Source organism: Sebastes fasciatus, chromosome 21 (assembly GCF_043250625.1).
Source record: "Sebastes fasciatus isolate fSebFas1 chromosome 21, fSebFas1.pri, whole genome shotgun sequence".
Classification (NCBI taxonomy): Eukaryota; Metazoa; Chordata; class Actinopteri; order Perciformes; family Sebastidae; genus Sebastes; species Sebastes fasciatus.
In genome coordinates, this window is record NC_133815.1 from 14,418,764 (window position 1) to 14,431,218 (window position 12,455).

Genomic DNA, 12,455 nt, shown 5'->3' on the forward strand with positions numbered 1-12,455 from the left:
AGATTTCCTATGGAGATAATACCAGCTTGAACTAATCAAGGTGGATATTTTTGCAGCTTACAGACGTTCTGAGCAGGAAGGGAAAAGGAACAGGAAGGTCGGGCGATGGAGGCAGTCGTGCTTCAGGGGCTTAACGTTATTGATCATAGGGTCTACGTTTTTTAAGCTTGTGTGTGTGGAGTAATGTTTTTTGTTCTTTATTTGTTATCCTCTGGGAAGTTTTAATTCCCAACAAAAGTAGTAATTCAAACGATAATCAGTTTGTTAAGATAACATTCTTTGTAAATTTGATAGTGGGCTGCAGTTAATGAGAAACTACACTTCCACAATAGCGGTTCCTCAGCAACTATGAAAACTAGCCTTGTTGTTAACACAACACATTTTTCAGTTTATTCAATTTGTTTAAAAAAAAAAAAAAAGTTTTATTAATACAAGGGTTGCGGGATTTTTGCTCAGGAACGTCATCCTGCTTTTCAGTTAAAACCTGAGAGTTGGAGCAAGAAGGTTTTCACCTTAAAGTGACAATATTTCAAATAAATATAATACCTTAAATTCAAAGTTTAACCAATTTACACCTTGGTTTATAGATGCCGTTAATAGTTAAACTCTTTAGTTTATCTAATTCAGGAAAGTAAATCATTTTTTGCATTATTGTTATTCTCTATTCTTACATTCTGAAGTCAATATGCATTAAAATGAACCTGTATTTTGCTCACTGTTTTTGCACCATCCCTTTGTGTGTAACTCATTTCATCAATGGCTCGAGCTAAACTTTGATAAACTGTTGGTTTGGCCTCTAATCCAGCTGCTAAAAATCTCGCAGCAGCTCATGCCCCCTGAGTCACGGCTGCGCTGCTTTGGGTATCAATTTTTCTGGTGCATATTACAAAGCGTTATAAATAGTATGTAGGCCCATGCAGTGCTCCTATCTCTCTCTCTCTCTCTCCCTCTCTCTCCCTCCACCCCTCCCCTCCTGGCACAAAGATCTCTTGTTCCCCCAGTGAATGTGTGCTGCCCTGAGCCATTCAGGCTTTTGTGGGGCTGAGGGGCCCTGTCCTCCCCCCCCCCTCCTCCCTCCTCTGCTGGGGTCAAAGGGGGGCAGGGGCAGGGCTTATCCCTGGTTAGTGGGCGAGCACAGGGGTGTGTGAGGGGGAGGGAGGGGGAGAAAGCAAAGAGATAAGAGAATAGAGCATGCGTATGGGTGTGTGAAAATGGAGCAATATGTTTGCATTGGTGATTTATAGCCAGGGCATATTTTGTTATATATAATATTCACAATTTTTAATAGGCAGAATAAAATGTTTTATCAGAATTAGTACAAAGTTCTTTTTTCTGATATTTTATAGACCAAACAACTAATCGATTAATGGAGAAAATATGAAACAGATTAAGTGACAATGAAAATAATCATTAGTTGCAGCCCTAGTCTTTATTTGTAAAAGCTTAATGTGAATGTGTTTCTGTACGTTTGAAACAGAGTTTATTATAATTGTTGGAGTTTTTACGATCATAAAGAAACCAAATTATCTGACCGCATACTCAACCCCGCGTACTTAATCATGCATGCAATACGTTTGTTGATTTTATTAATCATGCATTAAATTGGTTAAAATCAACAAATCTGCACCTCGTTTAAAACTTAATTTTAGTTGTTCTTCTATCGCTGTAAATGATTCACGCTCTGGTACAGTAATTTGTCTCTTTCTAGCCAGTAGAGCTACAATGATTAATCGATTAATCAATTAGTTGTCAATTATTAAATGAATCTCCAACTATTTTGATAATGGATGAATCGGTTTAAGTCATTTTTTATTTAAGAAAAAAAAAAGTCAAAATTCTTTGATTCCAGCTTCTTAATTTTGAATATTTTCTGGTTTCTTTACTCCTCTATGACAGTAAACTGAATATCTTTGAGTTGTGGACAAAACAAGATATTTGAGGTCGTCATCTTGGGCATTGGGAAACACTGATCCACATTGTTCATAATTTTCTGACATTTTATAGACCAAACAACTAATTGATTAATCAAGAAAATAATAAACGGATTAATTGACAATGAAAATAATCGTTAGTTGCAGCCCTACTAACCAGCATGCGCATACCAGCACCATGAAACTGAAATAGCTAAATGGAATTGAGCCATCATAAATCAATTAATTACACCAGTGCTTTTCATACCGTAATAATTATCGTAGCTGTAACATCAACTGTCAAACAGTTTCCCTCTAAAATCATCGTTTTATGGTATTATTTAAATATAAATGAAAATAACATTGTTAATGTTTGTTGTCTCTGATGTCTCCACAGGTGTTTTCTCTGGTGCCGATGGGTCATCGGCGGGGACGGGAGCCGTCACCATTGGCGGAGCCAGCTCCGAGTTGTCACAGCAACCGCAACCCACACCTTCGCTAGCCCCTCCCTCTCCATTCACTGCCACCGCACCGCTAACCAGCACAGCCTCCCCACACGTGAGTCCAAACACACAAACTGTGCTAAAAAAACTCTCAACGCCCTCCTCACACTCCACATACATGAAAATACATGTTCATTAAACACACTCCATCTTTTTCTTTCACAAACACACACACACACTTCATTCAGCCTCTACGTCTATCCATTCACCCACATCTCTCGCATCTTTAAGCTGAAGTGCAGATAAACTGTGAGAACACAAATAAACCAAAGCGCACTAATTAAACGTCTTCCGCGCCAAATCTCTCAGCACTATTATTAATCCACCGCATGTTAATTATGTGTGAACCGTGTGTGTGTCCTGACCTTGTGTGGATTGTGTTTTCTCAGCGAGTTATTCTATAGCTGATTTTATACGGGTGCACCTGTAGAAGATCTCGCTGGTTTAATCAGAGCACAACATTTAAAAAAAAAAAATGTTTTTGTCTCTGAACATTTCATTGAAACATCTGTGATTCTCCTGCATAATTCACTTCAACTATTGACCTTAGTGAGCATGGTCTGAATTATGTAATAATTGTAAGCGATGCATCTTTATCGCTGTAAATGTACATGTGTGTAGGGATGTAATCAGAACGATAACACACAGGGAAATATTGGATAATCATATTTTTTCTTTAGAAAAAAGTAGAAATTGAATAGCAATATAATTAAATTCAGGAAAAAAAACACCTATGGTGTGTTATTTTAATACACACTCGCTATTATGATCCACCATGTCCCTTAATGTGGAAAAGGTTAAAAAAAAAAAAAAGCTTGTGGGCAAAGCTGGGAAAGCGGTAGCTCCACTCTACATGAGGTCAGGAAGTGGATTCTGAATCCAGGCTGCTTGGATTTATTTGAAATTTTTTTATGAACATTAAATAATTTTAACTGTGTTTTATACCAGTTAAAACAGTGACTCCCAAAGTGGAGTCTGTGGCACTCTGCCAGGGGGTCCGTGAAACGTTTTCAGATTCATTCATTTAAATTATCATGATATATATATATATATATATATATATAAAGTATATAAGGAAAAAAAAAACTTTTACAAAAGACTTATACAAATAATATTTTAATTTCTAAATCTATAATAGTTTTATTACATTCTAATCCAACAAATCTATATTCAAATTTGAAAATATGATTCATAATTGTGTTCTTTTACATAACTACTACTAAAGAAGTGTAAAAAATAGGCTACGTCAAATTATTCTTAGGGACATACATGAGGGGGTCCCCGGTATTTTCTCTATCTTGTGAGGGGTCCTTGCCTGATAAATGATTGAGAACCTCTGTTTTAAAACATATTCCCATTTAAACATCAGATGTTGAAGCAACAGTTTATCCAGATCAAAATGAATTATTTTGATTTTCAAACCCAAGGCTGCAATTTTCCTCAAAAGTGTGATTATTTTTGGTGTGTCCCATTGGCTTAAATTCTTATTACTTATATTCAAAAGAGAGGGCATTGACTCTAATTCAGCTCAACCCCCTCCAGTAATCACTGCCCCATCTCCCCAAAAAGAAAGAAAAAACTCATCTTCAATCACTGACCCCAGTGTCCATCCTTTCAAAACCTCCCCAAAGACCACGCTCTGTCTCTGTCCACCCAACTCCATTTTTCTCCCGTGTCCACTTACTACCTCTCTTTCTTTTTCTCTCTCTCTCTTTCTCTCTCTCTCTCTCACACACACACACACACACACACACACACACACACACACACACACACACACACACACACACACTTTCTCTCACCCTCGACCTTCCTTCTCTCTGTCCCCATCCATTTCTCTTTTTCTCCCTCCGTTGTCCTGTGATGTAATGACATCTGACAAGCACCACAGTAGGGATGGAGGGATAGATGGAGGGAGGGAGGGATCGGGGCAAGTGTGTGTGTGTGGGGCGGGGGGTTGCACTCATGCCTTGAATTGGCTGGCCTGGCCTTCATCTTGCCCCGCTCCTCTCTGTTCAGCGCATATTATAGAGGACGGGAGGCCCAGGGAAGCACAGGATATCACGCCTGTTTGCAGCGTGTATAGATGAGTTTGGGCTGTAGCTGTGTTTGTTTGTACATGTCTGTGTGTGTGCGTGTGTGTGTGCGTGTGTGTGTGTGTGTGTGTGAGAGAGAGAGAGAGAGAGAAATAGACATTAAGAGAGCCAGAGTGAGGAAGACTTTAATATTGAAAGAAATATTTTTTTCCTTCCTGTCGCTCCAGATTGTAAAAAAAAAAAAGTGTGTGTTGGTTTGTAAAAGTGTGATGCACGCCTCTGGACATCTGGGACACACACACCGAATCCAGTCTGCAGAAATTACGCAACTATAGAAGGACGCCAACAACAAGCCTCCTTCAGTGTGCGTGTGTGTGTGTGTGTGTGTGTGTGTGTGTGTGTGTGTGTGTGTGTGTGTGTGTGTGTGTGTGTGTGACAGAGACCATTTGCTATTTTCAGTCCGCTAGCAGACTCTCGGCCTACTGTTATTGGCTATCAGCCCAGGACAGAGAAAGGGAGTGCGAGAGCGACTTTGAATGAAAAATGAATGAAAATGAAAAATGAATGTTGATGGGAAAGGGGGCAGGATTATGGCACCGAGGGGAGGAGGAGGAGGAGGAAGAGGGGAGAAAGGGAGGGGGGGGTCTAGAAAGAAATCTGAAGTCATTTCAATGAGGGTGGGAAAATGGACGGGGTACAGGTTCTTTCTTTGAATTTAACATTTAACACGGATGGGAATTTCCAGGATGTTTTCCAAATTGTATTATTTTAGACGTACCACCTCAATGAATCTGTAATAAGAGATTATGGCATTCCAGTTTTTGCACCCTAAATCTTAACAGGCGAAGCTTCACAAATGCAGGATTTGCATGAACACGCTGAGGCTTAGTTTTGTTTCCTTTAACATTTTGGTGTTCAGGTTTTCATATAATTTTTCTATTTTCTGTTCATTTGCAAAAAATAATGTTCTCATTGTTGTAGTGCTGATCAGAACTCTCGTCTGTCAAACTGCAGAAATTGTAGGAAACTATTTAATCTATTAACTGTCCCATCAGTTAATTATAAAATTGCATTTGGTCACCAAATAATAACTTTTTCTTCAGTAACTTCAAAAGAAAAAGTGCTTTTCAGCTTGTCCAAAAATTACAGAGCTCTTGGAAGTTCCAAACAAAATGTGGAAGAGCAACTTCCAGTAACTTCAATATGTTTTCTGTTGTGTCACTTTCTTTAGTTGTATCTTTTTAACCAAAACAGTCAGCCATTTTGTTCCTTTAGATAGACCTGATTCCCCTCCCGATGCTCCACCCTCGCTCTCCTCCGTCTCACCCCACCCTCCACGGTCCTTATTTGGGAAATGCCTTAATTGGATTAAACTCTATGCATCAGAAACACTTTGTCAGCATGTCAGCGTACTGTCGGGGTGTCGAGGCACTCTGAGCCCCGCGTGCATGTGTGTGTTGGTAACAGAATAATGAGCCGTGGATCTGTAATATATCCATGTTTTTTGTACATGAAATGATAGTAAAGTGTTTTTTTTTTCTCCATTCAAATAAGCTTTACTGGCGTGAAACAATATGTAGATGCTTTGTGACAAAGCGGAATCAATAGTGGAGACCAGAGATTTTAAATTCAAACCATTGATTGAGCAGATTGATTATCAGCTTTGGATTCAGGCTCATTAAATGTGTAATAATATACCAGTCAGACCTCTCCAAAAATGTAATACAAATAACTTAATGGCACTGTGAAATACACACCAAAGAAACACCTGTGACTATGCAACATGCAACATGAGATTTAAATATCAGTTTGCAAACAAAAATTCCCCACTCTTATGTAGAGGACGTTGCTTTGCGACTGTTCAAGAATTACTTTTTATTTAGGTTTAATAAATATATAGTGCTAAAACAATGGACAGAATATGAATCAACAACACTTTTAATAATCAATGAATTGTTTGAGTCATTTATCAAGATAAAAAACACCAAAAATCAGCTGGTTTCAGCCTGTGAGAATTTTCTTTTTGTTTACCGTTTATATCATTATCAATTCAATTACTTTGTGTTTTGCACTGTTGGACTTTGGAAATTTGTAATGGCCATTTGTTGCTTTTTTTGGTGATATTTTATACAGTTAATTTTAATTGATAAGCAAGACAATAATTTATATTAAAAAATCCATACTATTAAAATAAGAATTCATCAAAATAATCATAAATTGTAGCCCTAAAATAAGATTTAATTCAATGAAAAATTATTTTAAATCCATACATATATGTCCACTAAATTATAGAAGCAGTTTGGCATTGGTGTTCATTTCTCGAGGTTTAAAAACGTCCCGATAGCCACGCAGTTAAGACACATATAACAGCATTGTGGGGAGACTTTTGGTGTCCTGCTCCTCGCTCCCCTCTTGTTTTCCTGTCTGTCTCTAAACTATCAGCTATTCACTAAAGGCAAAAATGTCCCCCCAAAAAAAAGATCTCTAAAAACTTGCCTAAGTGACTTATAACTACAATTTCAATCAAAGTGAAACACTTTTTGTGGCTTATTCTTGTCCGTATCTGTGCCTCTTGTCTACAGGTGAGCGGGCTGCCAGGGTCCGTCTTCAACCTCGCCCCCTCCCACATGTTCGGCAACAGGCTGAATCCCAACTCGGCCATGGCGGCACTCATGGCCCAGTCCGAGGCCTCACCAGCAGGTACGGCAACATACCTAACGTGGCGACGTGTGTGTGTGTGCGTGTGACAAATGTATGCATGTGTGTTAGAGAGAGAGAGAAAGAGAGGGAGATAATGGATAGGTCACGCCCCCTCGGTCCCACAGAGAGGTCAAGGGTCAGCACTCGTGATATTTCCAAGCTCCTCCCACTCAGCTCCAGTTACACGGCGTGATTGTTCTCACTCGTCCTCTCTGTCACACAAACACAAACAAATACAGCACTGGGGCTCACACACTTCTACACGTAAAACATAAAAGTCTACTCTAAGCTGTGGCCGGTGTCAGAGAAAGAGGAAGATCGTTGAGGTAGTGGTGTGACAGAGGATGCAGAGAAAGCCAGTAGCTGCCTTCAGGAGCTCCTGCAGTAGAAAAATAGGTGGTTTGTTGTCTGTCCAGTGCAGAAGAGCTGATGAAGGAGTAAGTAATCAGAGTAGCTACTTCCTGATACAAGACATCTGGTTGAACCGAGAGGAGAGAAGAAAGGAGAGGAGGAGAGAGTTGAGAGTGAGGAGGAGGAGGCGGAGGAGGAAGGTAGGTAGTTCCTGCTGCCGGTCAGCAGTCATCAGAGCCAGATCCACCCTGACCTGCAGGTCAACTCACTAATCAGGCTGAATGACAGGGGGCCACGGGGCTGTGTGTGTGTGTGAGAAACTGTGTGAGTGTGTGTGTGTGTGTGTGTGTGTGTGTGTGCAACAGATAACTAGGCAGGCTCTGTGTGTCTACACAAGCAAGCTTTGTGTAATTCCTGAAGGAAAAAAAAAAAGTTTGGTTGCAACTTTTTCACTTTTAGAAAAATGTTAGATTTTATATAAGATAAATGTTATATTTAATTAAATAAAAAGTAGCATTTTAGATTTGTTTGAGCATTAATAAGGAAAAATGAGCATACTAATTAATTATTTTATATTTATAAGCAATTTCTCAAGCACAAATATCACACCTTTGCTGATTCAGGCTTCTCCGATGTGAAGATTGTCTGCTTTTATGTAATTGTTTACTAATTTCTTGAATATCTTTAATATCATTCTCAGTTAGGGCTTGGCGATAATTCAATATAATATATCGTTTTTCAATAGAATCATATCTTGATGAAATTATATATCTAGATATCACAAAACACAATTATGTTGTCTAAATTGATAATAACGAGCACATAGTAACTTCTCAGAAAAACTAAATTGATAGAATTCTGCTTATGGGAACACCCCAGTGTCGTTAAATCAAACTATTGTCTTAATCTGATTACTCTGTATTTGTGTGCATGCATGTAAACACATTCAGTGTATAGCTGGAAATATTTATTATTTCTTTTCTCTATATTTTTACTTGAAACTGTTATGTTCATTTTGCACAAAAGTTCTTTAATTAAATGAGAAAATACTCTGTACTTTTAAAGTATTTAATTCACACAGGAGTATCCAAAAATAGGCTTTACCACGTGGTTATTTCATACAGAAAATGTATTAATTGAATTACCAGATAACATGCTATGTGGTGATGTATAACGTTATCGAGATATGAAATGACCTATATCGGGATAGAAGATTTTGGCCATATCGCCCAGCCCTATTATCAGTTAATCTGCCAATTGCTTTTCTGATCAATCGATTAACCGTTTCTTCTGTAAAATGTCAGAAAATGTTGTCTAATGTGATTTTATAGATCCCAGGGTGACCTCGTCAAATGTCCTTTGTCCAAAAGACAAAGATATTGAATTTACAGTGATTAGAAAACAGGAAAAAGCAGCAAAATCCTCACATTTGAAAAGCTGAAACCAGATGGTTCTTTTGCATTTGTGCTTGAAAATTGACTGGAATGATTATCAAAATGATTGACTAATAGATTAATTGACTAATCATTTAATTTGTAATCAATAGTGAAAATCATTGTCATGCATTCCTTCTTTCCTCACCGCAAAGTTATGCACACAGTCGTGTACAGCACGTGTGTGCAGCTACACAAGCGTGAAGTTGTGTTTGTGCACTAGTAAGGGTCATGTGAGCACAAACGTGCAAGGTGTGCGTGTGTTTGTATGCATGTAGCCTGTTTACTTTGGCAGCCGCTTCTCTTTGCTTTTGAGTGTCTGGAGGGAGGTGCCAGGACGGAGAGGGTTATGAGAGAAAAAGGACTTGAAAAAGAAGGCGAGCGAGGGACTAGAGTGGTGACCTGGCGGGGGTAAAAGCTGGGATTGACTGTCTTAAGTAGAGGGGAGTTTGTGCGATTGTGTAAATGCAAAAGTGTGCGTTTGCGTGTGTGTGCATGTGTGATTCATTACTCTCAGTGAGGAAAATGAAAAGAAGCGTCTGGCCAGGGGCCCAGAGGGAGGAGGTAGAGACTCTCACAGAAGGTAGAAGGAGAAACGCACATGGAGTTTGAATGAAGGCTCGTGTGTGAAAGAGATACAAAGGAAGAGAGAGAAAAAGTTTTAGAGGTTGCAGAGCCACAAGTATTACAATACGTCCACACTACGCCGGATAAATTTAGAAAATGCAGGTTTTTCTCTTTGTTTTGGCCGGCGTTTTTCTCACCGCCAGTCTCCAGACCGATAAATCTGAAAACTATCTCAATGCGTTTTTAGTGTGGACGAGGACAACTGAGCTTTTGGAAAATGATGTACTGTACTGTGCTGTACTGTAAGCCTGGTTAGGGGCTGAATTAGACCTCTAATCAAAGCGTTCTAAAACTCCAATAAAAGAAATCCAAATAGACATATTTGGGAGCGTTATTGCTGTGTGAATGTACTGTCAACACCAATCACAGATTTAGAGCATTTGAAAATCCATTGTATTTAACTAGAGCTGGGCGATACAGAGAAAATAAAATATCACAATATTTTTGACCAAATACCTCGATATCAATATTGAGACGATATTGTAGGTTTGAATATTGATGCTACACAAAATAAAAACACAGATTTTTTTATTAAACAATCATCAGTATTGTGGATATAATGACTAAGTGGGTAAAGGCAAATAATAGAACAGCTAGAACAGTCTGGTAAGTTCAGAAAATTACATCACTTTACTGTAATGAAACCTTTTAAAATCAGGAAAAGACAACACTTATGTCATATTATGATATCCAAAATCTAATAGTCTCATATCACGATATCAATACGATATCGATATATTGCCCAGCCCTATATGTAACCATGTGCTACAGCTGGAGCCATCAGTTCTTCTCATAAAATTTGTAAAATCCATCAATTATGAAACCTATAAAACAATGTTAAATATGATGTTTGAGATGTTCGGAGATCACTCATTTTAAATGTCAATATAGCCAATCACTCAATACAGTCATTAAGCTGCATTTATATTTATTTTGTCTAAGTGCAATTCTGCAGGAAATGCAGTTTGCCTGGTTAACAGGTAATATGTATAAGCCACAATGAAATTTAAGGCTGCAACTAACGTTTATGTTCATTGTCGATTAATCTGTTGATTATTTTCTCGATTAATCGATTAGTTGTTTGGTCTATAAAATGTCAGAAAATGGTGAAAAATGTCGATTTTACTGTCATAGAGGAGTAAATAAACCAGAAAATATTCAGATTTAAGAAGCTGTAATCAAAGAATTTGACTTTTTTTCTTAAATATAACTCAAACCGATTATCCAGATAGTTGGCGATTAATTTAATAGTTGACATTAGGGCTGTCTTGATATCAGAATTTCACTAAACGATTATCGTGGCCAAAGAATTCACAATAACAAAATTATCGCAATATCTATAGAAAATTTTAAAAATAATTAAATAATTCACATTAATCTTTAACTTTGTTTATAGTGCGTTTTTTTCCTCTGTTTTGGCAAATAAATTAAATGCGAAATACAAGCGTAGGGAGGTGAAGAGAGAGTTTGTTACCATAACTTTATATATAAAATTATTTAGGCGATGCTAGATTATTTACACAATATTATCATATGTGTATTATTAACATGATATCAATATTTCATTTTTAATATCGCAATTATCGTCAATACCGGCATATCGTTACACCCCTAGTTGACAGCTAATCGATTAATCGTTGCAGCTCTAGTCAAATGATTTCTCTCTGCTTGTTCTGTTATTTGACAGCAGAAACAGGAAAACAATAAAATATGTATGTATATATTTACCATGAGTTTGGTTGTGTTAAAACACAGTATAGGTTACCACAGAGAGCAGGAGGGCATAGAGCAGACTCAGCAGAATAACTGTTGGTCTCATTCCTCACCAGATGTTGGCTGTGATGCGCGTTTTGTTGTTGACCCACCAAAATAAAACAAAGAAGAAGAGATTTAGTCGTTTTCCTATTGTCCAGGTGTGGACAGAGAACTTTACATAACACAAATGACCTGAAAATGTTGGTGTGGATGCACGTCGTTTTCACACATAAAGTGTTTTAGCTGGCTTAGTGCGGTCTTGGTCTTAGATGTACAATTGATTTTTTTTTGTGTGTGTGTGTGTGTGTGTGTGTGTAGATCAGGAGGTGGGAGACGGCAGCAGCGGCGTCGGAGCTCAGGGCTTCTCCATAAGAGCTTCTCCCAAGACCACCCCGCGGTGAGTACACACACACACACACACACACACACACACACACACAGATGCTCCCCCCACCCCACCCATCCCTCGCCATTTACATTCCTCACTGCCCCCCCACCCCTCCTTCACCCATCCCCCTCTCTGCTTTTCCCTCCGCTGGCCCCTCGTCTCCTCTCTTCTTCCTCTCACTCCTCGCACACACACACATGCACACTCTCCCTTTCGCTCTCACCCCTACAGGCAATTCTCGCTCTCTCAGCCAACGATAACTTGTGTTTTTTGAAGGTGGTAACCATCCTTCAACTGTAGTTTTTTTTTTGTTTTTTTTCTGTCTTGGGGTTTTAATCACACATGGAAGGACAGTCTGATGATTTTCTGCATCTCCTTCATCTGGGAGTATTTGCATGGATCTCTCAGGATGGGAATATTGATGATGCAAATCCATTTTTGTTTGTTACGACTTCTTTGTGGCATGGATAGTTTCACTTGATGAGGTTGGTTCCAGTTTTTCGTTATTTTAGTTATTTATTTTTTTACACTGCATCTGTATTATTTCACATCATTTGTGTGTGTGTGGGAAAGGGTGACATTTCATTTAAAAAGAAGATAGAAGAATATGGTGACAGTAGCACATTTAATGGCATTTTGAATGCCTTGATTTACTGCCTTAATAGGAATATAGCTGACACATTTTTTGGCATCCAACGTGGATAATACTGTGCCTTTGACATCTGAGTGTATTTAAGTTTGCAGTGTGATTC

The 12,455-nt window shown here is 38.4% G+C and overlaps 1 protein-coding gene across 7 annotated transcripts in view; it reads left to right on the forward strand.

Moving 5' to 3' along the window:
• The window catches only part of mllt10 (MLLT10 histone lysine methyltransferase DOT1L cofactor), a 56,556-nt gene that overhangs the window by 36,760 nt on the left and 7,341 nt on the right, over window positions 1-12,455 (forward strand). For all 7 annotated transcript variants that reach the window (XM_074622617.1, XM_074622615.1, XM_074622614.1 and 4 more), the window contains 3 exons: window positions 2,308-2,468; window positions 7,032-7,149; window positions 11,634-11,712. In XM_074622617.1, coding sequence (XP_074478718.1) covers window positions 2,308-2,468; window positions 7,032-7,149; window positions 11,634-11,712 — 358 coding nt within the window. The remainder of the gene's footprint in view (window positions 1-2,307; window positions 2,469-7,031; window positions 7,150-11,633; window positions 11,713-12,455) is intronic.